Source organism: Leopardus geoffroyi, chromosome E2, assembly GCF_018350155.1.
Source record: "Leopardus geoffroyi isolate Oge1 chromosome E2, O.geoffroyi_Oge1_pat1.0, whole genome shotgun sequence".
In the NCBI taxonomy this organism is placed as follows: Eukaryota; Metazoa; Chordata; class Mammalia; order Carnivora; family Felidae; genus Leopardus; species Leopardus geoffroyi.
In genome coordinates, this window is record NC_059335.1 from 10,424,273 (window position 1) to 10,449,468 (window position 25,196).

Here is a 25,196-nt window from a genome sequence, read left to right on the forward strand (position 1 = left end):
GAGGCTACAAAAGATTTTAGTGTAATTGCTGATAGTTCAAGAACAGTGAGGAGAGGAGAAAACACCAAAACGCCGTGGATAATGCCAAGAGAAATGATCTGTTGAGACCCCAAGTCACCTGATGAAACAGCTCAGTGGGAAGTTGCCAGAAGCACTCGATGTGGTTCCCTTATCAAATCACAGCTAAGGCAGGGTTACTTTATATATATTTTATATAATAAATAAATAAATAAGCGATATATATATTCATAAATATATATGAATATATATATATATATAGCTGTGTCAAGAAATCACACCAACAATTTCTAAATAAGTTTCTAAATAAAACAAAATCATTGCAGCGATTAAGAACGATGTGAGCTTCAGCTTATGTTCCTGGCAAACAACTTAAAGAAATATGTATACAGAGAGGGTTCGTTTCCATTCTTTAGAGAATCAAAAAGAAGTATTTAAATAGACGGATGCATATATTAACTTATATATTAATTTATATTACTGTACCTGTTACAAAAGGTTTTGGACATCACACATCCTTCACGAATGCCCTGTGGGGCATTTCAAAACCGCACGTGACAAGGGACGATGTTTTATTAGGTGGAGACGCCCTGCATATTATGGGACGTCTCCATCCCTGGGCCGTGGCTCTGGAGAGCCAAGAGCACCCCGTGATCACCCCAAATCGTCCCTGTATGTTTCCCAAACGCTCCACGGAAACCCAACAGTCTCGGGGCCATTTGCGGGTTCAGTGGCTAAAAACAGAGGCTGTGTTCGAAGAAGTCAGGCTTTGGACATCTGAGTCTCAGGAGACTGGGACAAATTTGCATGCGTCTTCCCTCTTGCCGGCCTGTGAGGTCTCCTCCTCCAAGGGCTTCATGTGTCTGCAACGACACCGATCCCCCACACCCGACCTATGGGTTCAGGGAGGCCGTGACTTGCCTAAGATGACCAGGAAAATAAGTGGCCAAGCCAGGAGCCAACCCCAGCCTTGATTCCTGACCCCTTTACCACTCAAGTGCCACCCAGCACCCAGCCACCTCCATTTCTTAGGTGCAAAGCAGAGTTTCGGAGACGCAGAGCGGTACCACAGAGAGGGGCATAGTATCCAACTTCTGTGTGGGCTCCAGACTGACTGCCTGGGTTCAAGTCCCTGCTCGGTCACTTCCCAAGCTGTCTGACCTTGGGCAAATGGCTTTACCATTCCAGCCTCAGTTTGCTTCCCTATAAAATGGAAATAATAGCAGCTCTCACCTCAGGACCTGGGGGTGAGACATAAATCAGTGAATCTGTGTGAAATACTGAGAAGGATGCCTGGCACACGGTATGTGCTGAGTAACGTGAGTTATGACGACTGTTTATCCGGCCTTGCAGTGGGCTAATAGGTGCAGAGAGCTGAAATAATGAGGTAACACCGTTAACATGGAGTGGGGCCGGCATCCAGGACCCGGTTCTTAACCATAGCTGCAGCTCAGGGCTCTGAGCCTGTTCCCTCCTCTGGAAGAGGAGGTCAAGAGCAGCATGCACCTCCCGGGGCTCTCGAAGGGCGATAGTTATCCGGTCTTGCAAGACACAGGGGATTAGAGAGGCCTGAGACTCAAGAGTCAGGAAAGCTACCAGAACAACGGAGGGGACAGGCTTACCGGCGCCTTGGCCCCACAGCAGGACAACGGCGCCCCCTGGTGGCGGAAGCAGCCCCAGCAACCAAGTGCCCCACGGACCGTGAGCTGGACAGAGGGCGCTCATTGAATCCCGGAAGAAACTGAGGCACAGAGAAGCTGGGACAGTCGCCCAGGCCCACCTAAGTCGCAAGTGGTAGAGCTGGGGTTTTGGTCGCGGCAGTCCAGCCCAGAACCCACACGCTTTCCTCTTTACAAAAACTGTCCGTGCTCTGAATAAAGCCCACGCTCTCGGAAATCTTGGGCAGCGTAGGTCTTCGACGTCCGGGCCTGTGCTGGGCCTTGCAGGGCAGCTGGGCATCCCCGGCCCGCCCACCAAACGCCAGCGGCGCCAAAGCAAAGGCCAGCTCCCCGCGCATGAGCGTTCTTCTCCCGACCCCAGGAGCGGCCGCTGGAGCCTCAGCCGCTTCCCGCCAAACTCAGGAGTGACGGGTTGGGGTACTCGGGGTTCTCGACGACCCCGGGGCCGAACTTGAGCTCCAGGAAGCGACGGTAGTTGTTAGGCGCCTGCGCCACGAAGCCAGCGAAGGGCAGGGGCACGAGAGGCTGCAGGAAGTGTTCGGGGAACTCGACATCCTGCCGGTGGTCCAGCCACGTGTCCTTGGTCATGACCCCGTTGCGGGGGTAGAAAGGCCACAGGTCCACGTGCAGATGGTTGCTCTCGCTGTACTGCACGCGGAAGAAGTCGCCCTCTACGGCCTTCTCCCACACGAAGCCGCGCTCGTCCACCACCGAGCCCGCCTCGGCGCCGCGCAGCTGCTCGCAGTTGCCCACGTCCTCCAGGTAGATGCCCAGGTCCACGTCGTAGTCCCACGGGATGATGTCCCCGTGGCGGGCGGCCCCCAGCAGCGAGCCGCCCTCCAGCCAGTAGCGCACGCCCGCCGCCTCCAGCACGCCCACCACGTAGCGCGCGGTCTCGCGCAGCGCGCGCAGGCAGCACGGCGGCGTCCAGCGCTGCTCGTACAGGTAGGCCGGCGTGTCGCCCACCACCGTCCCGAAGCAGCGCGGCGTCTCCTTGCTGCAGCCGAACCACTCGAGCCGCCCGCCCTCCCCGCTCACCAGGCGGATGCCCAGCGCGCGCAGCAGCGCCGCCCGCCGCGCGCGCCCCTCGCGCTCCGCCTTCCAGCGCGCGTGGGCCGTGGCCAGCGGGGGCAGGCGCGCCGCGCCGAACGGCAGGTCCAGCAGCCGCACGGCCCAGCCGCGGAGGGCCGTCTGCAGGAAGAGGCCGGTGCCCACCGGCCGGGCCAGGGGCGCCGACAGGTTGAAGAGGTCGCGGGCGCGCAGGAGCACCACGGCGTCTCCGTCCAGGGCGTCGCAGCGGGGCGCGGACGGGGCGGGGCCGTAGCGGGCGGTCCACTCGCGCAGGCTGACGTTCAGGGCCAGGCAGCGGGCGGGGTTGGCGGAGGCGACGGGGGCGGCCACCAGGCGTGCACCTCCGGCCCGGAGCACCTCCACCATGTGCTCCAGCTGGCCCGGTACCTCGGCCCTAGCCCCGTCGGGCACCAGGGCCACGAATTCGGTGGCTACATAGGTCTCGGGGCGCGAGGCGGCGGCGGGCCGGTCCAGGGCGGGCTGGAGCAGCGCCAGACGAACGTTGGGAACCCGGGGCAGGGCCAGGGGTGGGTAGGGGAGCGTGTCGGCGGCCACCACCACCGGCTGGGCTGCGTCCTGTTGCAGGAAGGAGTCCACCAGCTCTGGCACCGCGTTGTCGAAGGCCTCGAACTCGCGCACCAGGACGGTGACGCGGGGGCCGGCGGCAGCTCCACGGCGGGGACCCCGGGCCCGGGAGTTCCTGGGCTGGTGCTGTAGCCACGAGACATAGAAGAGGACCAGGAGGTTGAGCGTGATGGCGGCTGCCAGGACAGCCTGGCAGCGGGTGAGCCGCATGGGGCCAAAGTCGGGCCCTAGCTGGGCCTCCGGGGCATCCTGGGGAGGGAGAATGAAAGGGGAGGCTGGAGCTGGTTGTCAGAAACCTCCTACCAGACCTCCTTAATCCTCAGCATTGCCCTTCTCTCCCAGCCCTTTCTCTATGTAGTGTCAGCTCTGACTTGCCCTCCTCCAGGAAGCCCTCTCTGACTTCCCATCCACCCCCCTCTGGGCTCCTTCAGCTCCTTGGGTTCTCCCACCCTAGTCCACCACTCTACGTCATTACTGCGTGGGGGCAGGTCTGCATCCTCCCACTGGATTGTGAGACCCAGGAGGGCCGACCCTGAGCTGGTCTCGATCACTGCTGGGTCCCACGTTCCACCCAGCACAGGACCTGGTGCTTAGCAAGTTTTTATCACGTGATTCACCTTCCCTTCTTCCTTGTTCAATCCCACCTATTCCTTATCCTTTTCTTTGTCGACTTCTCATTCTGTTTTGGGTTCGATTAGAAATGCCCAACTCCATCCCCGAGCCCAGGCTGCCCTTCTGCTCCACCGTTCCCTCCTCCGGGAAGCCCCTCCTGATCTCTCTCTCCTGTCCCTCTCACACCCTGTCCGGGCTGCAGGGGGAGGGAGGCTGCAGCGTGGGCACCGAGCCCCTCCCCCACAGTCCCCTTCTCACTTCCTCAACTCCTGTGCCATCTGGTCATCTGATGGTCGGCCAGATTGGTTTGGTTTTGCAAGAAAAGCTAGAAATGTTTTCTTAAATCAGAATTATCCCGATTTTTAATACTGCCTACTCACTAAATTAAACAACCACCACGGACTGGATCACACTCCTAGAAACATAGGGGCGCCTGCCTGGCTCAGTCCATTAAGCATCAGACTCTTGATTTCGGCTCAGGTCATGATCTCACGGTTCATGGACTCGGGTCCCACATCCGGCTCTGTGCTGTCAGCACAGAGCCTGCTTGGGGTTCTGTCTCTTCTCTCTCTCTCTCTCTCTCTCTCTGCCCCTCCTCCGTGCTCGCTCTCTCTCAAAATAAATAAACTTGGGGCGCCTGGGTGGCGCAGTCGGTTAAGCGTCCGACTTCAGCCAGGTCACGATCTCGCGGTCCGTGAGTTCGAGCCCCGCATCGGGCTCTGGGCTGATGGCTCGGAGCCTGGAGCCTGTTTCCGATTCTGTGTCTCCCTCTCTCTCTGCCCCTCCCCCGTTCATGCTCTGTCTCTCTCTGTCCCAAAAAATAAATAAACGTTGAAAAAAAATTAAAAAAAAAAAATAAATAAATAAACTTAACAAACAAATTCCTAGAGCCAGAAAGTGGAAAGGTGGTTGCCAGGGGCTGTGAGGAGGGTGAAATGGAGTTGTTTAATGGGTATAGATTTCCAGTTTTGCAAGATTGAGGAAGTTCTGGAAACTGCACAATAATGTCGAACATATACAACACTACTGAACTATGCGCTTAAGAATTGTTTAGATGAGGGGTGCCTGGGTGGCTCAGTCGGTTAAGCGTCCGACTTCGGTTCAGGTGTCGAGCTCTGTGCTGACAGCTCAGAGCCCGGAGCCTGCTTCGGATTCTGTGTCTCCCTCTCTCTCTGCCCCTCCCCTGCTCATGCTCTGTCTCTCTCTGTCTCTCAAAAATAAATAAATGTAAAAAATAAAAAAAAAATTGTTTAGATAAATTTTGCTTTGTGTATTTTATTACAACTCAAAAAAATTTTTTTTAATGTTTAGTTTTGAGAGAGAGCGCGAACAAGGGAGGGGCAGAGAGAGAGGAAGACATAGAATCTGAATCAAGCTCCAGGCTCTGAGCTGTCCGCACAGAGCCCGCCGTGGGGTTCCAACTCAGGAACGGTGAGATCGTGACCTGAGCCGAAGTCGGATGCTTCACCGACTGAGCCACCCAGGCGCCCCCACAACTAAAATTTTTTTAAATGTTTGTTTGTTGAGAGAGCATGAGCAGGGAAGGGACAGAGACAGACAATCCCAAGCAGGCGCTTGAACTCACGAACCATGAGATCACGACCTGAGCCGAAATCAAGAGTCAGCCGCTTAACAGACGGAGTCACCCAGGTCCCCCTAGAAATTTTTTTTTTTTTTTTTAAGGGGAGTGGGGCAGCCCAAAAGAGGCTGGGGAGGTAGGGCACGCCCACTCTTCATTCATTGGCCGCACTCCTAAGCAACCTCCAGGTGGCGCTGTCTCCCTGTGCCCCGCACAACTTTGAAGCTCTGGCTGGTCTCCGGCACAGGAGTAGATACCCAGAATGTTTTTCCACGAGGGATTTCCATGGGTTTCTACTCCTCCCGGGAAGGGTGACATCAGAGATCCAGCTAATCTTCCCACCCACCTAAATACTTCTGACCAAAGCTCCCCCTTGGGCCTGGGTCCACCCAGATCCCCCCTCAGCCTCCCCGGTCTCCTTTTTTTTTTTTTTTTTTTTTTAATGTTTTCATTAATTTTCGAGAGGGAGCGAGCATGTGTGAGGCGGAGGAGGGGCAGAGAGAGGGAGACTGAGGATCTGAAGCGGGCTCTGTACTGACAGCAGAGAGCCTGATGTGGGGCTTGAACCCTCAAATGCAAGATCATGATCTGAGCTCAACTGACTGAGCCACCCAGGCACCCCTCCCTGGTCTCCTGACTAAATCCCCTCCTCGTGGCAGCCAGAGAGCTTTTCATAAAGCACAAACCTGACCTCTCCCTCCCTGGTCCGAACCTGCCATGGCTCTTCGGTAACCCGAGGAGAAAGTTTAAGTTTCTTACAACATCCCGCGAGCCCTTGGGTGACCTGTCCCTTGCCGGCCCACCGGGTCCAGCCCCGTCTCCTGCCATGTGTCAGACTCTGTGCCTAAGCCACCTTGGACTTCGCCTCAAACAGATCTTATTTCTAAGCCTTTGGACATTCTGTTCCTTCTGCTTCTCCTCCCAAACACCCCTCCTCCCCATGCCTCTTTCCTCCTGGAGAACGCCTACTTATGCTTTAGGCCTCAGCTCTGATGGCTCCTCCCCCAGGAAGCCCTCCCCGAACCCCAGGCTGGGTCAGAAGTTCTCCCTGGGCCCCCCATGCCTCAAGTTCCTGAAGCCAAACTCTGCACTATGTGGCCTGAGTCTTCCTGCCTCTTCCCTCTCTATCTCCTACCAGGAATAGGCTCCTATCTCTCTTCACCCATCCCAGGCCTGTATCCCCTTCTCTGACCCACCTCGGCTGACACTTAAGAATCCAAGTTGCACTTTAAGAGCAACTTTTATTTTTATGTTTATTTTTTGATAGAGAGAGAGAGGGGGGAACTGAAGTGCGCTCTGCACTGATGGCAGAGAACCTGATGCGGGGCTTGAACTCACAAACTCTGAGATCGTGACCTGAGCCGAAGTCGGACACTTAATTGACTGAGCCACCGAGGCGCCCTAACAAGTTAAGTTTTAGAACCTTGGAGTTGCCTTCTGGATCTTAGATTGATTCTTCCTTCCTTCAGTCCTTCCCTCTGTTTGTGGAACTCCTACAACGTGCCAGGCACTGTTTGAGGCACTGGGGACACAGCAGTGGACACATGGCACACAAAGACAGACAGCAACCCTGACCTCACATTACTGGGGGGGGGGGGGGGGAGGAGACTTTGGAACCACAGAATCTTCGGGGTCTTAAAAATCTTAGACGCTTAGAGCATATGTACATAGAAGCACAGGAGAGACCACGGATAGTTTCGGAACCTTCTGAAGATTCTAAAAAGAGACCATCATCCTGCTCTGCCCGCATCTCCCAACAGTCTGTTCCCCACTCAGCGCCCAGAGGCATCCTGTTACAACTCAAATTAGATCCCGTCCTGCGTCTGCTCAGACCCTTCTGCGGCCCACAACTCACTCAAGGGAAAAGCTGAGTCTTCACCGGGGCCCCCTGGGCTCTGATCCTTCACCCCCTCCCACTCTTAGCTCCAGCCGCGCTGCCCGCCGAACACCAGCGTTCAAATACATCCGGGACACCACGGCCAAAGATCAGCTGCTCCTTCTGCCCGGAAGCTCATCCCCAGGTCTCCACATGGCTCTTCCCTCCTGGCCTTCAGGCCTCTCCTCAAATGTCACCTGTCCAGTGAGCCCTCTCTTTGGCTTTTCTTTCTCAAAATGCATCTCCCCGGGGCGCCTGGGTGGCGCAGTCGGTTAAGCGTCCGACTTCAGCCAGGTCACGATCTCGCGGTCCGCGAGTTCGAGCCCCGCGTCGGGCTCTGGGCTGATGGCTCGGAGCCTGGAGCCTGTTTCCGATTCTGTGTCTCCCTCTTTCTCTGCCCCTCCCCCGTTCATGCTCTGTCTCTCTCTGTCCCAAAAATAAATAAACGTTGAAAAAAAAAAATGCATCTCCCCGTCACCCACGTATTTCGTGCGCCCCACCCATCCCTGCGTTTTCTCCCCTCATCGTTATCACGTAGATTTCACTTATTATTTTGTTCCCTGATGTATACTCAGGGCACAGCTCAGTGCCTGACACATAGCAGGTGCTTAATAAATTTGTGTGGCACTAGTGACTGAGTCTAGTTGTTCAGATGGGGAACGTGGGGCTCAGAGACAGAAACCATGGAGAACTCAGGTCTCTACTTCTCAGGCCCTGGCTCTTGGAACGCTCTGTCAGGCTGACTCTAGGCCCCAAGGTGCCCGGCCGGACAGAGGACAGAAATGGGGTCCTCAGAGACCAGTGAGTATGACAGTCAGACGAGCAAGTGAAGGCACCAGAGAATAAAGAGAAAGGAATCATCCAGCCCCCTGACTAGGTTGCTCCTGGCTTCCCCAACTATGAGGGCTCAAATCTCCTTTATCGAGGCAAAGTGGATGAAATGATGATTTTGAAGGTGCGAATGTTCTCTCTCTGAATCCCATCAGGATGATACTATCAACGATTCTAGCCAATCGTGATACGCCAGACCCCTTTCTAAGCACTTTACACATAGGAACTTGTTTGCTCTTCAAGTTCTGATCACATTTAGAGATGAGGAAAACTGCAGCACAGACAAGTGAAGTCACTCGTTCAAGGTCACACAGCTGGGAGATGGTGGACCCAGATGTGACTCCCAAACCTGGCGAGTTTCATCCAGGGTCTTTGTCCAGTTTATTGTTTTCAACCAATAAACTCTGCTATCCCTCTTGGGTCCACTCAAGACAGCCCAGCTCTCTGTCCACCCTCAGCGAACATTCTGCAGGTGCTTTCAAAGCTGAATATGGCATATTCCGTCAGAAAACCAGCAGGGAGTGTGGCAGAGGAAAGGGGGTCAGGGAAGGAGAGGACAGTTAAGAGGAGACTTTGTGTCTCTCCATGACCCATCAAACAAGGGTCAGTGGATCCAGATTCCCTTCAGGCCTAGGTTCACCCGGCCTGAGCTCTGATCTGGACTGAGACTTAGCTGCTGCATCTGCGGGGTGCGAATGTGGCAGGTGAAGAAAATGAGCGATATGTAGGAACGGCTTTGGGGAGAAGGGCAATTTCCACCTGAGTGCTGGTGACACTGTGGGACTTCTTACCTCCTAGGCTGCTGTGGGAGCTCCCGGTGGGCGGTTCCAGACCAGCTCAAATGCACTGCTGAGGGAACAAGGACCAGAAAACCCCAAATCAGCCAATTTTGCACAAGAGAGTACGGCTTCATCTTACCTACAGAAGTGGCAGCGAGAAGGTCAGAGAATCCTTTTTCTTGAAGTTCCATAAGCTCAGGCACCACCTGGAGTGTCTCAGGAGTGGGTGGGAAGGATGTCAGTTACCACAGCGACCTATAACCATCCCTTTCTTATGAATGTGTCCAGAGAGGTGGGGTTAGAAGTGACCAGAGCTGTTACCATGACAACGCCTTCCCTAGACACACTCCATCCTGAGACACAATCCTAAAACATCCCCTGCCTTGGTGGGCCTGGTTCCTAGGGTCCCTGGAAGGGGGGGGGGGGGGGTGGGAGGTGGGGTTGCTCTTGTTACCATAGTAACCAGGGCTTGACCTTGCCTGTCTCCACCTCCTGGTCCAGGCCCTGTAACCATAGCAACTAGTCCTCCGCAGAGCATCTTCTCCTCTAAATAAAAACACCTGGTTGGTTTGGGCCACAGGCCTCCCACGACGAGAAAGAGGGGGGGATCCGGTTACCATGGTAATGCCAGCTGGGCGGCTAGGGGGAGGGGTTGGGAAAGAGGTGTTCTCTCAGCAGTCAGTGTCCTTGGGGCTGGGGTCCTTGCTACCTGAGTGCTAGGTGAGGTTGCCATAGTAACCGAATGAGGGTGGGGGCAGAAGGACCACCAGGGGCTTAGGTTACCTTAGCAACCTTCCCCAAGTCCAGTGACAGGGCAGGTTTGGGACTTCATAACCACAAAGGGGGAGGGTTCCAGACCGCGGAAGGGTTACCATGACTACCGACCCCGGCCAGGAATCAGAGAGGATGGGGCCATCGCAGAAATCACCCTTGGTGGTCGCCCTTTCTCTCTGACACTGTTTGTCCAGGAGAGTGGCATTTGGGTGTGGAGGGGGTTAGAATCTTTCTTTGGGGCGAAGGGGCAGGAAACGGCCCCTCCCAAAGTCCCGCTTTTCCTAGGGGCGACCCTAGTGCTGGGCCTGGGTCTCTTGAGCTTTCCTCGAGGTGCGCGCTTCCGTCCCGCCCCCTCCCGCCCACCCGCGCGCGCGCGCGCGCGCGCTTTCGGGGTCGACCCGGGTGGGCGAGGCGCGCGCCGGGCCTCGTTCCCATCACCGGCCCCCCCCGGCCCCCGCCAAGCGCGCGCGCGGGCGGTGCGCGCGGGGAGGGGGGGGGGGGTACGGCCGCGCAGGCGCGCGAGGCACAGCGGGCGCGCGGGCCGGCCCCGGGGCCTCCATGATGGAGGAGCGAGCGGCCGCCGCGGTCGCCGCCGCCGCCTCCTCCTGCCGCCCGCTCGGCTCCGGCGCGGGCCCCGGCCCGACGGGGGCGGCCCCGGCCTCTGCCGCTGCCCCGGGGCCCGGCCCGGCCGGTAAGGGAGGCGGCGGCGGAGGCAGCCCGGGGCCTTCAGCGGGGCCCGAGCCCCTGAGCCTGCCCGGGATCCTGCACTTTATCCAGCACGAGTGGGCGCGCTTCGAAGCGGAGAAGGCCCGCTGGGAGGCCGAGCGCGCCGAGCTGCAGGTGAGCGCCGCCCCGGGACCCCCGACCCCCCGCCCGGCCCGGCCCGGCCTCACCCGCCGCCGCCGCCGCCGCCATCTTGGAGCAATGGCCGCCGGGACGGCCGGGGGGGGGCGGGAGGGGACCGCGACCGGCCCGGAGACCGAGAGAGGGGCCGTCCGAGGGGGCTCCTGAGGCACCCGGCGGCTCGAGGCGGGAGGGGGCGGGAGAGCCCGACCGGGGCCGGCCGAGAGGAGGCGCGCAGGGCATCGGACCCGGCTGCGAGCGGGAGTGGGAGCGAGCGGACCGGCAGACGGGTTCCCGGGAGAGGAGCCTCGGGCCCTGAGGGGAGCCCAGGAGAACTCAGCGGAGGGTGGTGGGAGGAGTTGGGGGGGGGGGTTCTTGTTGGGAGTGAGCGGAAGCCCGAAGGGTGCCCCGGGGTTCCCACCTCCGACCCCGACCAGGTGAGGGTTGGAGGTGGAGCCTGATGGGGTTTGGAGGGGAGAGAGCGGAGGTCGGGGGGGACGTGGGAGCCGCCGAGGGCCAGAGTGGAACGAGCGGGGAACCGGCCTGCGTAGGAAGAGGAAGTCAGGGAGCCTGGGACGGGGTGTGTTTCGGATTGTTTGGACGGTGGAGGCGAAACGAAAAGACGGCTGTATGAGGACTCGGGATGAGAGGAGAGCCTCGAGGGGTCCAGGAGGAAGATGTGTGCCCTTCCCTTTCAGGAGGGAACTTTGGGGAGGCCTGGCCTGTGTGGCTGAACAGTGCAGGGAGGCGTCCCCGGGGACAGAAGCACGGACAGGGCCAGGACTTGCCCTAGGAGCCTGTATGGAAGAGCTGCGGAGCGGAAACTCTAGTTTTGGGAGTGAGTGGGTGTGGGGGAGGGGGCGGGAGGAGGGGGGATTTGAGACGGGAGGTGTGTGCAGATGTCAGGTGGAGAACCCTGGACTGGAGTGCGCTGGCGTCCAACGTGGACATAAGGGGACCTGGGATGGGGACAGGGAGGAGGAATCCAGGGGCACCTGGAAGATGGCAGGGGGAGCATTTTGCAGAGCAGGTAGACAGCATAGAAGGAGCATCTCAGAAGGACCCCGGGAGGAGATATGTTTGTGGAAGTTTCCGGGAGAGGACCCCATGGTTTGTGGAGTAGTTTGGGAGAGGAGTGTGCCCAGGGATGATGTTTGGGAGAGCTTGAGGAATTGGCCTGGGTTACGTGACCTTGAGAAGTGCGGGTCCGCTCGCTGAGCGCTCCGCAGAGCAGAGCTGGGGCGTCAGAGTTGTGAGGATATGAAGGGATCTGGGGATGGGCAGCAAGGATTCTGAGGGTTCCTGGGCTGGGGTATAATTAGCAGGAGCTGGTACCTACTTCTGGCAGCCCATCTCTCTCCTTCCGGCTCACTGTTTTCCTGTCCAGTTGACGTGGGGACCCAAATAACTGATTAGAATTTTGTCCAGAGGATGAATAAAGAGAGCATTCCACAATTCTCCCACCCCTAGGGAGGGATCTTAGCTGTGTGGTAGCTGGGGCTCGGCACTGAGGTGGGAGAGGAATCCTTATGTAAGCACCCCTCACTTTTGTGTTCGATTCGCAGTTTCCGGAGCTCTTCCCCAGCGTACATCTCTCATCAGATCTCAATACCCCATTATGTAGACAGGGCCAGTGTCATTGCCCTCATTCAGCTTATTGCTGAAACTGATGCCAGCCGCTGTTTAGTGAGCACATAGGAAGGAGGTGCCAGGCCTGTATGAAGCACTTTAGCTAGAGACATGGTATCGTTTAATCCTTGCAGCATTCAGCAAGGGTAAGTAATAGCATTCCCCCCACCACCCTGCTATTTGAGACAAGAATCCCAAAAGGAAAGGGAGGCTCTCGGACAGTCAGTGATTGATCTAGGATCACAGCCTGTGGGTAGAAGGGCTGGTCTATGGGCTTTTAAAAGCACATGCTCTATACCTCTCTGCTGTCCAGTACAGATGAGGAAACTGTTCCCAGGAAGCCCAGTGGCCTCCTCAGGATCATCCAAACAGTCATAGGCAGACCTGGGATTGCATTTTGGTCTTTGGGACCGCATGCGGGTGCACCCTACAGCACCCACCCTACCACTGTCCCGTATTTGTGACGAACGAGAGAAGAGTTACGTTTATTCCCTCCCTCACTGGCTCTTGGCAGGAACTCACGGACAGGACCCAGTTAGGCTCTCCCAGGTCTAGGCTGCGGCGTTAACTTACTTTGTATTTTTGTTTGCTGTTCGTTCCGTCCCATTAATAAAAGCGCACAGATCTCAGGAGTGTTTGCGTGTGTGTGTATGCACGTATATAAGTGTGTACTTACGAGTGGGAGGGGAAAGTCCCCCTCTTGTCCCTTCCCTGCTCTCCCCTGAAACTGTTACTGCTGTAAAAGTAGTTCAGCTCTGCCCTGTGTGATATGCAAGGTCTATTATATGTATCATTTTGTGACTTTTTTCACAGTCTCTGTGTCTTGATGTTCCTTTCCTGTCAGCACAGAGAGCTCTCTTGTTACTTTTGATAACTACATTGGGCTGGATGTTTGCACCATTCCTCCTTTAGATGAGCTTGTGGACAGATTTTAGTCTGTTTCCAGTTTTTCCTTCAGAAATGGTGGCGGTGACTATCTTTGCAGGGCAGGTGGATGGGATGATAGAATAGATACGCTTATGAGACGGTGATGGGTTCTGCCAGGTTACCCCGCGGTCACACCCCCAATAGCAGCACCTTTTTTTGCATACCTGTGCCCGGAGTACTTACCGCTTGCTTACAGAAGTGTGACTTCTCCCTCCCGTGAGGTCCTTTAAGGCCTGTGCTGTGTCAGACTTTTGCGAGGAGCCCTGAATGCCTTTTCTCCAAATCGCTGAGCTACAGCTGCTCCTGGCACAGGACCTGCTGAGCATCAGTGTGCGCTAGACGAGGCAGCCCCTCGTTGGTCCTGCCAGGAGGTACCCAAGGATTGGAGCAGGGAGGTGGCACGGATGTGGTCTGACGATACGCAGGACTTTGTCAGGTGGGGGATTCTGAGAGGCAGGAGCGCGGTTCCTGCCCTTCAGAAACTTCCAGGCTAACAGAGGAGGCGGGTGTGCACAGGAGGCTGCAGAGAACCCTGTACACGTTCACACGCAAGCTGGGTACTTGATGGGGTGCCTCGGCTTGAAGCACAGTGATCGTTTCAAGAAAGCATAAAATATTTTAACGAAGACATAAGTTGAAGTTGCAAATATTTGTGTTTTGTAGATAATGTGTGTTGCGAATTTAGGGTAAATCGACTCAGGGTAAAGTAAGCACGAGAGATCACATACAAACCCTATCGCTTATCGACCCATGGCACCTCTGGGGAGGGGAGCTGCTTGAGGACAGGAGGAACCTCTCAGGGGACTCTCAGCTGGATGCCCACTTAGGAGCAGCGAGGGGGAGTAGTGGTGAGTGTGGCAGCAGGGAAGGTGTGGAACTGGCCGCTCCCCACTTCCAGCCTCACTAGTGGCTCCGACGGATGGGGGGGGGGGGGGCGTCCTCCCTGCGAGGAGCCCGTGCAGCTTGGGAAGGAGGAGTGCAGGAGACACAGGGCTAGGTGGGTCCAGAAGGGGAGCACACAGGACTGGGGGCTGGGACAGGAAGCCCAGCACCAGCTCCTGGGAGGATTGAGATGCTGAGGCTCCCGGGAACCCTTTTCCGCGCTGCCTGGCTGGAAAGGGGGAGCAGCCGCAGGAGAGGTGGCAGCTGAGTTTGGGCAGGGATCTGGGGTGGGGGAGGGGGTGTTCTAACAGTCGGGCCAGAGGGAGTGGCAGTGGATGGATGTGGTGGGTAGAGAAACTTCCAGATCCTGGGCTTACTTGCCAGCCTACCACGGCACTCAGGTCAGACAGACAGCACGGGCTGCCGGCATTTTCAGAGGTAGGAGGGACTGGCCCCTGACACTTCCCCTTTCCATGGGATTCTGTTGAGTTGGTTCGGGGCTTCAACCACATGTTTGTGGTTCTCTCTCTCCTCCCTTTGCCAGAGGAACTGGGGAAGGGACAGCGGAGCAGAGTGGGCTGAGCCAGGTTCTTGCACCATAATTAGGAGAAGGGAGATGGGGACTTGACGTGGTGGTAACAAGGAGATACAGGGGCCAGGCTGAGCCTGTGTGAGGGTCTGGCACGTTCTTGACTTCCCTTTCTCCCCCACAGACTGAGGTCACCTGTGTCATCAGTCCTGCCTCCTTAGCACCTCAGATCCACTAACCCAGCACCCCCATCTAGTCTGAGCCACTGTCATTTCTCCCTGGCGTTTCTGGGACTGCCTCCTGTGACTGGCCTTCAGTTGTGTGGGCATGCCCCTCCCCCCAGGCCATCAGTTCTCCATAGTATAGCTGGAATTATCTTTGTAACATGCACTGATCCCATCTCTCCCTTGTTTGAAACCTTTCCATGGCTTCCCCTGTGCTCTTAGGACAACCTTCGAACCCTAACTTGGTCTGCAGTCCTTTCTCGGGCCTACAAGCCTCTCTGCCTTTCTTCGTGAACCCTGTTGCACATTCTGATGTGGCCACACTGGCCTCAATTTATGACCCCACCGGCGGAATACGAGTGTGCCTGTCTCCCCGGTTCTTGGCCAGTCCAGGCATTTACTTAGCATGTACGTGCTCAGTTCTCAGCTAACCTGAGGGAGAGACCTGGTCCCTAGAGCAGGACAGAGGTGACAGTTGGCTTGTGGGCACAGATCTTGTCTCTACCCTCTTCCAGCAGCCACTCTACTCCCCTGGCTGACTTCTGACAGCCTTCGGGTCTTGGCTGAACTGTGCATCTTGACTCCAGAAACGGGTTGGGCGTCCCTTGTCCCATAACACCCTTTGCTTCCTCACCGTGACCCTAGTCAATTCGTGTGTTGGTTGTCGATGCTCCTGCCTGTCTCCTGTGCTGCACTGAGAGCTCTGTGGGGCCAGGAACCACTCAGACGAATGCCTCATGCAGGACCTGGCTGTCACAGGCTGTCACAGGTGCTGGATGTTGGAATGAATGGAGGCTCTCAGCAGGCTGTACTGGCCCTGGGAACCAGAACACTCGCTGTGGAAGCCACAGAGGGTAGGGAGGACGGTGAGGAGGTAACTCAGAGCTTGTGTTTGGCGATCGACCTTTTCTTCTCCACCTCTCTCCCCCACCTTCTAAAATAGACGGGTCAGGGTAGACTTGGGTGACTGAGAAGATACACAAAGGACAGACATTTCAGACTTCCAAGATGGTGATCACACGAGAGTCCGCCTGTCTAGCCTTAGATATTTACGTACGTATGTGTTGATTTAACGTTTGTTTATTTTTGAGAGAGACGGAGTGTGAGCAGGAGAGGGGTGGAGAGAGGGAGACACAGACTCTGAAGCAGGCTCCGGGCTCTGAGCTGTCAGCACAGAGCCTGATGTGGGGCCCAAACCCATGAACCGTGAGATCATGACCTGAGCCGGAGTTGGATGCTCAATAGACTGAGCCACCCAGGCGCCCCTGTGTTAATTTAAGACGTAGAGCGAAAACAATGTTCACAAGGGCGGGGTGGGGAGTCCCATTCCTTCAATGGACGGAGGACTTTTTCCCCCCATAGTGTACCTGGTGACATATGGCGATCTGTCTGTTATTTGTCCCCTCCCCCCTGTAACACACGTCTCCTCTTGTTTAGTGCTGTTCTTTGTCTGTAGCTGTTTCTGATACTTAGTTGGAGCTCAGTAAGTATTGGTGTCAACGGGTGAACACGTGAAACCTTTGTTTTATGTCAACGCACATATATCCTTTTTTATTCTCTCAAAAAGAAGCCTGCGTTGCACTTATAGCTGTAGGCTAGCTACATCCCTGGAAGTGGACCTGTCAGGACAAAGGGAACGTGCGTTTGACATTTTTATAAACATGGCCAAATTGCCCTCCAGGAAGGGTGCGTCGATTTATGACCCCACCAGCGGAATATGAGCGTGCCTGTTTCCCTGGTTCTCAGCCAGTGCCAGGCATTACTTAGCACCTGCTCAGTTCTCAGCTAACCTGAGGGAAAGACCTGGTCCCTGGAGCATGACAGAGGCGATAGTTGGCTTGTGGGCACGGGCTGTGCTGCACTGCCAAGTGCACAGGGCAGATAGGTCATGGCCCTTGGAGCCCCAAGGAGAGGGAGAGCCATGGGGGGCGGGCATCCGAGAGGCTCCTGAAACTTACAGTCCTGGAGCAGGGCTTTGAGAATGGTCATGGCCTGGAAGAGGGGTCTGTGGCCAGACCCGGGGCTTCTGGTGGAGTCACTGAAGTCCTCCAGCAAGCACCTGGTGTTTGGGGAACGGCTGTGAAGACGACGCAGCCGCCTGTGGAGCAGGAGGCCTGTAAGCCACAGACCTCTCCGCTCAATGGGGCTTGGGTCTCAGAGGGCTCTTCACTCCCTTAAGGAGCTGGGCCCGTTTCAGCGTTGGCGGAAGAACGGACAGGGAGAATAAAAATAATAGGTAGGAGCTGGCATTTATTAGCCCTTCTTCTGTGCTAGGCCTCGGACTGAGAAGAACTTAACACATGAGGGGCAGGCACTCTCGTGAGCCCCATTTTCTAGAAGGGGAAATGGAGGCTCAGAGAAGGCCGGTGACCTGCCTAAGATCATGCAGCAAGTAAGTGGCCGAGCCCGGCCTGGAGCTCAGGCTGTCCCAGCCTGTCACAGTGGAGCACTTGGGGAGAAGCCAGGGTTGAGCCCTGCTCTCAGGGCTTTGGCACAGGACTTCTGGAACATGGTCAGGGGCCAGGATCCTGCCTCGAAGGCCGTTGGCCCAGTGTCTCCAAAAGACCTGTTGACAGACCAGAGCAGACTGGGGTAGCCCATGCCAGCAGACGGTGTGAAGTGGTTGGCAGGGGCCCTGGGTCATGTCTGTGGCATGTCTCGCTCACCCTGGGCAGACTCCGGTGGGACGCGTGGTCCCCACGGTGGGGGTTGGGTGGTAAAGCTTTTGCATTGGAGCGGGAGCTGAGCTGAGCCACCCACTCTTGTCCCTAAGCTCCAGAAGTAGCTTCCTACGCCTCCCAGAGACAGATGCTCTGGTAGAAATAGTGAGACGCCACCTCCACCAGCACTGTAGGGGACAGCACCTGCCTTAGGGTGGGGGAGAAGGAGCCCAGGGCTCCTCACGCCTACCTCCCCCGCCTTCGTCCCCGGTCCGGCTTCTCCCCAAAAGCCAGGGGCCACGTTAGGCCTGAGCTGGCCCCATTTTAATTGCAAGGGTTAAAGACTCCTCCTCAGCTCTTTCACGGTGGGTCACATGGCAGGGGACTCTGGAAACAGATCCAGCATGCCCTGTCGCTGCTCCATTGAACCCTGGCTCGGGGCCTTCACGCCTGAGGAAGTGGCTGCTGCATGTCATTGTGGGGGTAGGGGCTGGCGCTGACTGTCCCTGCGTGAGCGAGGGACGCACATCAGTGAGCCTGAGCCCTGCTGCCTTCCCGTTCCCTCCTATCCCTCCAGGCTCAGGTAGCCTTCCTCCAGGGAGAAAGGAAAGGGCAAGAGAACCTCAAGACGGACCTGGTGCGACGGATCAAGATGTTGGAGTTTGCCTTGAAGCAGGAAAGGTGAGCCCTGCTGCCCCGGAATCCTCCCTTCTGAAGTCAGGCCTGGATGCAGGCTCAGGAGGCCGGCCGCATGCCTTCCGGCTGAGGGAGGTTTGGAGCCTGGCATTCTCCTCCCCGTCGCCCACCGCCGTGTGGTTCCAGTGGGGGGGACAGAAGAGGGCGCCGTAGGTGGAGTTCAGGATAACGGCTGCTAACAGTTTTCATAGTGGCGGCGGCCCCTGCCGAATGCTCACCGCCTCGTTCCCCTTCCTCCCGCCTGATGGGTCCAGGTGAGGCTTCCAGAGGGTGAGGACTTCTTCGGGGTCTCCTGGAGCCGGGGTAGCTCCCCAGTCTGCCTGACTCCAAAGAGTGGGTCCCTCTCAACGCCACGTGTGGTGCCTCTCCCACCAGCGCTGCTTCCTGAAGGCCGGGGTGGGGGCGGTAGGAGAGTGGGCCGGGGGGACCCTGGAATCTGGGGCGCCTGAGGTGAGTGCTGGCCCAGTCCGCTCTTCTGCATCTGTCCTCCAGTAATCATTTTGCTCTTTTAGGGCCAAGTATCACAAGTTGAAGTTCGGGACAGATCTGAACCAGGGGGAGAAGAAGCCAGAACTGGCAGAACAAGGTACCCACCGTCAGATCCACCCTCCTTGCGCCCCCCGTTGCCAACAACCCTGAACGTGACGTTGTGGCGCAGAGTGGGGTCGCCTCTTTCTTACTTCGCTCCACAGGAAGCAGACTTGGCCGAGTGGGGGGGCTGGGGAGGGCTTGAACCTCACTCTCAGCGCCCCTCTTCGTGGGCTGCTCTGCAGGGCCCCAGAGTGGGGAGGGTGGTGGACAGCGAGGTGGAGAGTGAGGAAGGCCTGTCCTGCCTGCCATCCCTCCGTGAAACCGACAGACAGCGTCCCTAATGTTCTAAGCTCCCTGGAAGAGGGCTCTGTTCACCAGCAGGTAAGGAGGGCAGGTGTGCCAGGTAGAGGGACGCGTGTACAGAAGCACGACGATGTGGAGGAGGGTATGTTAGGGGACAGGGAGTTACTGGGTGAGACTGGAGCAAGTGGTGTGGGAGTAGTGGAGGCGACCAGCTGGGCGACCCAGCAAGGCCTTCAGTGCTGCGTGAACAGCGATGCTGTTATTTATGTCAGACCCCTCCTACCAGGACAGGAGCTCCACAGGGCAGGGGTCTTGGTCACTGATGTCACCCAGGTGCCCAGTCAGGAGCCTGGTTGATGCCGAGTGAGTAGTTAATAAAATAAACAGACGGTCTCACTTAATCCTCATCAGGATCCCGAGAGGTAGGTGCTACCGTTGTTAACTGATTTTCTCAGAAGAGGAAACTGAGGCTCAGAGATGTAAAGCAGCCTGCTCAGTGGCACACAGCCGGAACATGGCAGAACCAGATTTGAAGTACAGAGCCTGCTCTATGTACGCTCTCCGAACAGGATCGGATTCCCGTGTAGGAAAATAACAGGAGAGTAGAGGGCGTGGAGGGGAGAGGCTAGTAGGTTTCCGACGCCGTCAGGTAGGGGCTCAATAGGACCGGTGACAGTGACCTGATAGGGACTCATTAGGGCCTGAGGATGAGGAAGGGGGAGGAGGTGATGGGTACGTGGCAGCACCCCAAGACAACCTGCCTGCTTTGTCTCCACTCTCCAGTTTCCAATGGCCCCATGGAGTCGGTCACCCTGGAGAACAGCCCGCTGGTGTGGAAGGAGGGGCGCCAGCTTCTCCGACAGTGAGTGTGCAGGGCAGGGGTGCCGGGCTGGGGTAGGCAGAGGCACGTGTTTGGCGTGGGAGATCAACTTGAGGACTCCACAGTCCTTCCTGTCCCCGCCGGGTGGTTGGAGGACATCGAACTGTCCTTGCTGGATCCTTGCTGGCCTGTCGTGCTGTGGGTGGAGGCTGGCCTGGAGGGAAGACTTGGCTGCAGGAGGCAGACATGGGGGACCTTTGCTCTTGACAAGTGACCCCAGAGGCCTCTGGCTTTTAAAAAAGGGGGTATTTTATTATTAAAGAGGTTTGTGTTTTTTTATTTTTGTTATTTGAAGAAGTGACTTTTTTTTAGGTTTCTTTATTTTGAGAGAGAGAGAAAGAGAGCATAGGAGAGACAGAGAGAGAGGAGGAGAGAGAGGATCCCAATCTGTCAGAGCAGAACCCGATGCAGGGCTCGAACTCATGGACGGTGAGATCATGACCTGAGCCGAAACAGAGTCGGATGCCTAACCGGCTGTGCCACCCAGGCGCCCCATGTCCGTGATTTCCTTAAGCTAAATATCTGGAAGCACATTGCTAGCTTCCAGTGTGTGCAGGCAGTCACAGCAGAATGGTTGTAACACGCAGCACCTGCCAGGCGCCTGTTATGTGCCTGGCGCTGTGCTGAATGTCGCGCTCACGTTGATTCCTCGCGAGACTTCCTGTGCGGTAAGCTCCTAGAGTTCCCCTAACAGCATGGGTGCCGAGAGGGCGTGTGTTTGCATAAGACGACAGCGCCGTCAAGTGGAGGGTCCGAGAGGTGATCTTGGGGGTCCACCCCCAGAGCCCAGCTTCTTCACCACCCTGCTTCCCTGCCTCTCCCCTGCGGGGGTAGGGGGGACCTCGGACACAGGCAGGCACTCTAGATGACACGGCAGGTGAAGGCAGGTGTGCTCCAGTGTGTGAGGGGCAGTCTCGGGGGTCCCCAAGGGACAAGGTCATGGTGAACGTAAAAGGCTTCTTGAGGAGCCGCCAGAGGACCAGCGAGGGACTCTTGTATCTTTTAAAGCCACAGATACCCACAATTGATTTTTCCCCCTATTTTAACTTTTAGACTAGTCCCAGCTAGTTTCCATTTTTTTTAATTACAGAAGTAATAAAAACTAATTTGTAGAAGTGAGTAGAGTAAGTTGTAAAGGTTTATTTCACATCTCGAATCCCTTGTTCTGAAGGTTGAAGGTCACTGCTGTTGAGTTTAGTGTGTCTGTCTCATTCCAGGCCTTGTGGGGGGGCATACTTCAAATGTGTTTGTGTGTGATCTTATACTGTTGCACACATTAACACTTTTGTTGTTGTTGTTTGTTTATTTTTGAGAGAGAGACACAGAGTGTGAGCAGGGGAAGGGCAGAGAGAGGGAGACGCAGACTCCGAAGCAGGCTCCAGGCTCCAGGCTCCGAGCTGTCAGCCCAGAGCCCGACACGGGACTCGAACTCACGAACCGTGAGATTATGACCTGAGCCGAAGTCGGACGGTCAACTGACTGAGCCACCCAGGCGCCCCTAACACTTTTTAAGAAAACGTTTATTTATTTATTTGGAGAGAGGGAGAGAGAGAGATGGAGCAGCGGAGGGGCTCAGGGAGAGGGAGCCCGAGAATCCCAAGCAGGCTCCACACTGTCAGTTCAGAGCCTGACTCATGGCTTGATCTCGTGAACCGTGAGGTCCTGGCCTGAGCCAAAGTCGGGACACTTAACTGAGCCACCCGGGCGCCCCAACCCCCCCTTTTTTTTTTTTTTTTTAACTGAATTATACGGATCACGTAACTTATTTCGTGAAACCGTTTACTGTGGCTGTCTTGGCACTCTGCCTCCTTTATTTTCTGCCTAGCGTCCCCATCAGTCATTTGCGGCCATGGTCCTCTGCAGTGGACATGTTGCTTGGCCCCTGCATTTTGGCTCTTACATACAGCATCCTGGCAAGCATCTGTGTGGCTGCATTATGCCTGTGTATAAAGGCTTCTCCTGGAAATAGACTTGAAAGTGAAACAGCGGGGCCGGGGTATGCTTACTTAAAATACTGGTGTGCCGGGGCGCCTGTGTGGTGCAGTACGTTGAACATCCGACACTTGATCTCGGCTCAGGTCATCACCTCACGGTTCTTGAGTTTGAGCCCCACATCGGGTTCTGCACTGATGGTGTGGAGCCTGCTTGGGATTCTGTCTCTCCCTCTCTGCCCCTCCCCCGCTTGTATGTGTGTGTTCCATCTCTCTCTCTCTCCCTCTCTCTCAAAATAAACCTAAAAAAAAGGGAATCTAAAATACTGGTGTAGAGGCGCCTGGGGGGCTCAGTCGGTTGAGCATCCGACTTCGGCTCAGGTCACGATCTCACGGTCCATGGGTTTGGAGCCCCACGTCGGGCTCTGTGCTGACGGCTCAGAATGAACCTGCTTTGGATTCTGTGTCTCCCTCTTTCTGCCCTCCCCCACTCACACTCTGCCTCTCTCAGAAATAAATAAACGTTAAAAATTTTTTTAATTAAAAAAATACCGGTGTGTAGTCTTTATTATTTTTTTCTTAACATTTATTTATTTTTGAGAGACAGAGTGGGAGTGGGAGAGGGGCAGAGAGAGAGAGGGAGACACAGAATCCGAAGCAGGCCCCAGGCTCCGGGCTGTCAGCACAGAGCCCAAGGCCGGGCTCGAACCCATGAACCGTGAGATGGTGACCTAACCTGAGGTTGGACGCTGAACCGAATGAGCCACTCAGGCGCCCCCTGATGTGTCGTCTTAAGTTGCTTCTCCAAAAAGGCTGTCCCAGTTTGCAGCAGCCCCCAGAGAAGCCAGGAGACCCCTGACCCACGCCAGTGCTGTCTCCCTGCAGGTACCTGGAGGAGGTGGGCTATACGGACACCATCCTGGACATGCGGTCCAAACGCGTGCGGTCCCTACTAGGTCGCTCGTTGGAGCTCAACGGGGCCGTGGAGCCCAGCGAAGGTGGCTCCAGGGCCACGCCAGGCCCCGGGGGGCTCAGCGGGGGTGAGTCGCTGCTGGTGAAACAGATCGAAGAGCAGATCAAAAGGTGAGCCCTTGGTGAGGCCTGGCAGGTCTGCTCCTCTGTGTCCCCTCCTCCTGATGAAGGCCGATGTCAGAAAAGCCAGCGGTGCTCCCTGGTGCTCTGGTGGCCACTTCCTTCCTGGAGGGTATTGTGGGTCCGTTTGCTCCAGAGCCTTCAGTGCCTTCGTTGTGGGATCCCTGGATTCTCTTATGGGTCCCCCTGCACATACTCCCGTGGTGTCATCTTCGTGCCGATTCGCGTCACGGCTCACGTCCGGCACGGCGCTTCTTCTGAGGCTCGGGCCTTAAACCGCTCAGCACGTGGGGCAGCAGCTGAAGGCAGAGCCTGGGTGGCACCCCCAGCTCCCGGTGGGGAGCAGAATACACGGCCACCGCCCTGGGGAGCTCTCACTTGTTCGTCGTCTCACTGGTAGTTGTTCCTCAGCATTTGGTGACGTTCAGTGCTGTGCAGAAGGGGAAGAAGGAAGAGTGATAGGCAGTGGCCCTGCTTTGAATGGGCGGCGGGGGGCCTCTTCACGGGGTGACATCTGGGCAGAGAACCGCAGGAGATGGAGTAAGCCGCCCACGGGAACAGCGACCGTCAGGGTCCCGAGACTTGGCATGTTGAGGAACCCGCGGCCAGGCCTGTGTGGCTGCAGGGAGTGAGCATGTGGGGCTGTGGTCTGTGGTGAGGTTGAAATCTCAGGAGTGAGACGAAATGGGGCTGTACCGGCCACGATAGGGAGTTTGGATTCTTCTCTACGGGTTGTGGGAAGCCCGTGGTTTTGAGCGGGGGTGTGACACAATCCGGTGTGCTGGTCGGCTTCGAGGAGGAAGGGCTGGAGGGCAGGAGCGGGAGTGCGGCTGGGAGCCTCCTGCGGTGTCCTGGCGAGAAGCGGAGGGCGCGCCAAGCGGCCAGCCTCTCCGTGGGTTTTCTTTTGGAAGGAGTGGATGTCGGGGAGAGGAGGGAAACCAGGGGGTGGCTCTGGGGTTCGGGCCAAGCAACGGGAGCCGCGTTGGCTGCGACAGGGGAGACGAGTGGAAGGAGCGTCGAGGGGGCCATCGAGGGCGGGCGGAGTCCGCGGCCGGGCGGCCCCCAGTGCAGGTGACGCGTGGCCAGCCTGGAGCTCGGGTGGGGGTGGTGGGGGCTGGACTCCGAACTCCCCTCTAGTTCACCAGCACGCGGGCGGGGTTGGCAGGCTAGAGGCAGCAGCCGAGGAGGCTGGGCCGGTGCAGCCGTGTTGCCGAAGGAAACCCCAGAGATGCTCTGCTGGGAGGCCGCACACCATGCGGCCAGGACGCGGTGCTGGATTTGGCAGCCCGGAGGAAAGATCTGTCCTCCGGGCAGTGACCGTAGACCTGGGCAGTTGGCAGGAACTCTCCGGAGCATTGGCCCCGTGGTCATAAAGGAGGAGGTTTGTGTTTATCTGAACTTTGAATTCCACCCACTTTTCTGCCCTGGAGTCAGGTTTGGGCAAATAACCCTTTTGTTAAAACCCGTTATCCGCTTGGAGGCATCAGACGGTTGGCCAGGAGTGGAAACGGGAGGCCGGCCATCTGTCAGTCGGGAGGGTGCAGGTGCGTTGACGGCTGGGCCGCCCATGGGGCCCCGGGCGTTTTCAGAGTGACCGGTTCCTCTTTCCCGCCGGGCACGTCTGCCGCTTGCCTGATCCGCGCCTGTGGTTTCCCCGGGCCGTGGGAACAGGGGCTGCTGAGTCAGCGACACTTCCTCGGCCCACTCTCCTGACCCGGCACGTGAAGGTGTCGGGGTGGAGTGAGTGTCTGTTGGTCAGAGGCTGCGATTGGAGCCCCGTGTGTGATCATGGTGGTTTCAGCCCCCTTGAGCGCCGGGGCCAGGCTCTGGCCACCTCTGAGCTTTGCCACCTGGCGGGACTAATGCCCCCCCTGCCCCCCTGTCGTGGGCAGGAACGCGGCAGGCAAAGATGGCAAAGAGCGCCTGAGCGGCTCGGTGCTGGAGCAGATCCCCTTCCTGCAGAGCTGTGAGGACGAGGACAGTGACGAGGACGACGAGTTGGACAGTGTGCAGCACAAGAAACAGCGGGTGAAGGTGCGCTCCCCGCCCCATCCCCTCCCCCGGGAGGGCCCCCCTGCTTTGTGTGCTGGCGGCACAGTGCCCCCGTGGGTGCTCTTGGGGCCGTGTCTCTGGCCACGCCCCTGCCTCGGTAACCTGTCGGGGCCTTGTCTTCCCCCACCCATCTCCTCCCATCCTTTCTTCAGCTCCGAGAGGCTTCAACTCTCCAGACTGGGCCAGCCACACGCTGCCCTCTCCGCGCGCTCT

The 25,196-nt window shown here is 57.1% G+C and overlaps 2 protein-coding genes across 10 annotated transcripts in view; one reads left to right on the forward strand and one right to left on the reverse strand.

Moving 5' to 3' along the window:
- LOC123578145 (fukutin related protein) lies at positions 1-11,008 on the reverse strand. Of its 4 annotated transcripts, none has more exons than XM_045440788.1 (3): positions 10,698-11,008; positions 9,043-9,100; positions 1-3,602 (listed from the first exon to the last, which is right to left on the reverse strand). In XM_045440788.1, the coding sequence occupies exon 3, from the start codon at positions 3,561-3,563 to the stop codon at positions 2,076-2,078; it is 1,488 nt and encodes a 495-aa protein (XP_045296744.1). In that variant the 5' UTR covers positions 3,564-3,602; positions 9,043-9,100; positions 10,698-11,008; the 3' UTR covers positions 1-2,075. The 4 variants fall into 4 exon arrangements, with proteins under 4 accessions (XP_045296744.1, XP_045296745.1, XP_045296746.1 ...); XM_045440789.1 differs by having other exon boundaries at positions 9,043-9,169; XM_045440790.1 differs by lacking the exon at positions 10,698-11,008 and adding an exon at positions 9,485-10,442 and having other exon boundaries at positions 9,043-9,169.
- STRN4 (striatin 4) overlaps positions 10,325-25,196 on the forward strand; it is a 26,539-nt gene continuing 11,667 nt past the window's right edge. For 4 of the 6 annotated variants that reach the window (XM_045440779.1, XM_045440782.1, XM_045440780.1 and 1 more), the window contains exons 1-6: positions 10,325-10,644; positions 18,076-18,179; positions 18,707-18,780; positions 19,812-19,890; positions 22,725-22,922; positions 24,824-24,965. In XM_045440779.1, coding sequence (XP_045296735.1) covers positions 10,363-10,644; positions 18,076-18,179; positions 18,707-18,780; positions 19,812-19,890; positions 22,725-22,922; positions 24,824-24,965 — 879 coding nt within the window. In that variant the 5' untranslated portion in view covers positions 10,325-10,362. Of the gene's footprint in view, positions 10,645-11,190; positions 11,325-17,112; positions 17,231-18,075; positions 18,180-18,706; positions 18,781-19,811; positions 19,891-22,724; positions 22,923-24,823; positions 24,966-25,196 lie in introns of those variants that run through there. The other 2 variants (XM_045440784.1, XM_045440785.1) reach the window with 2 other exon arrangements.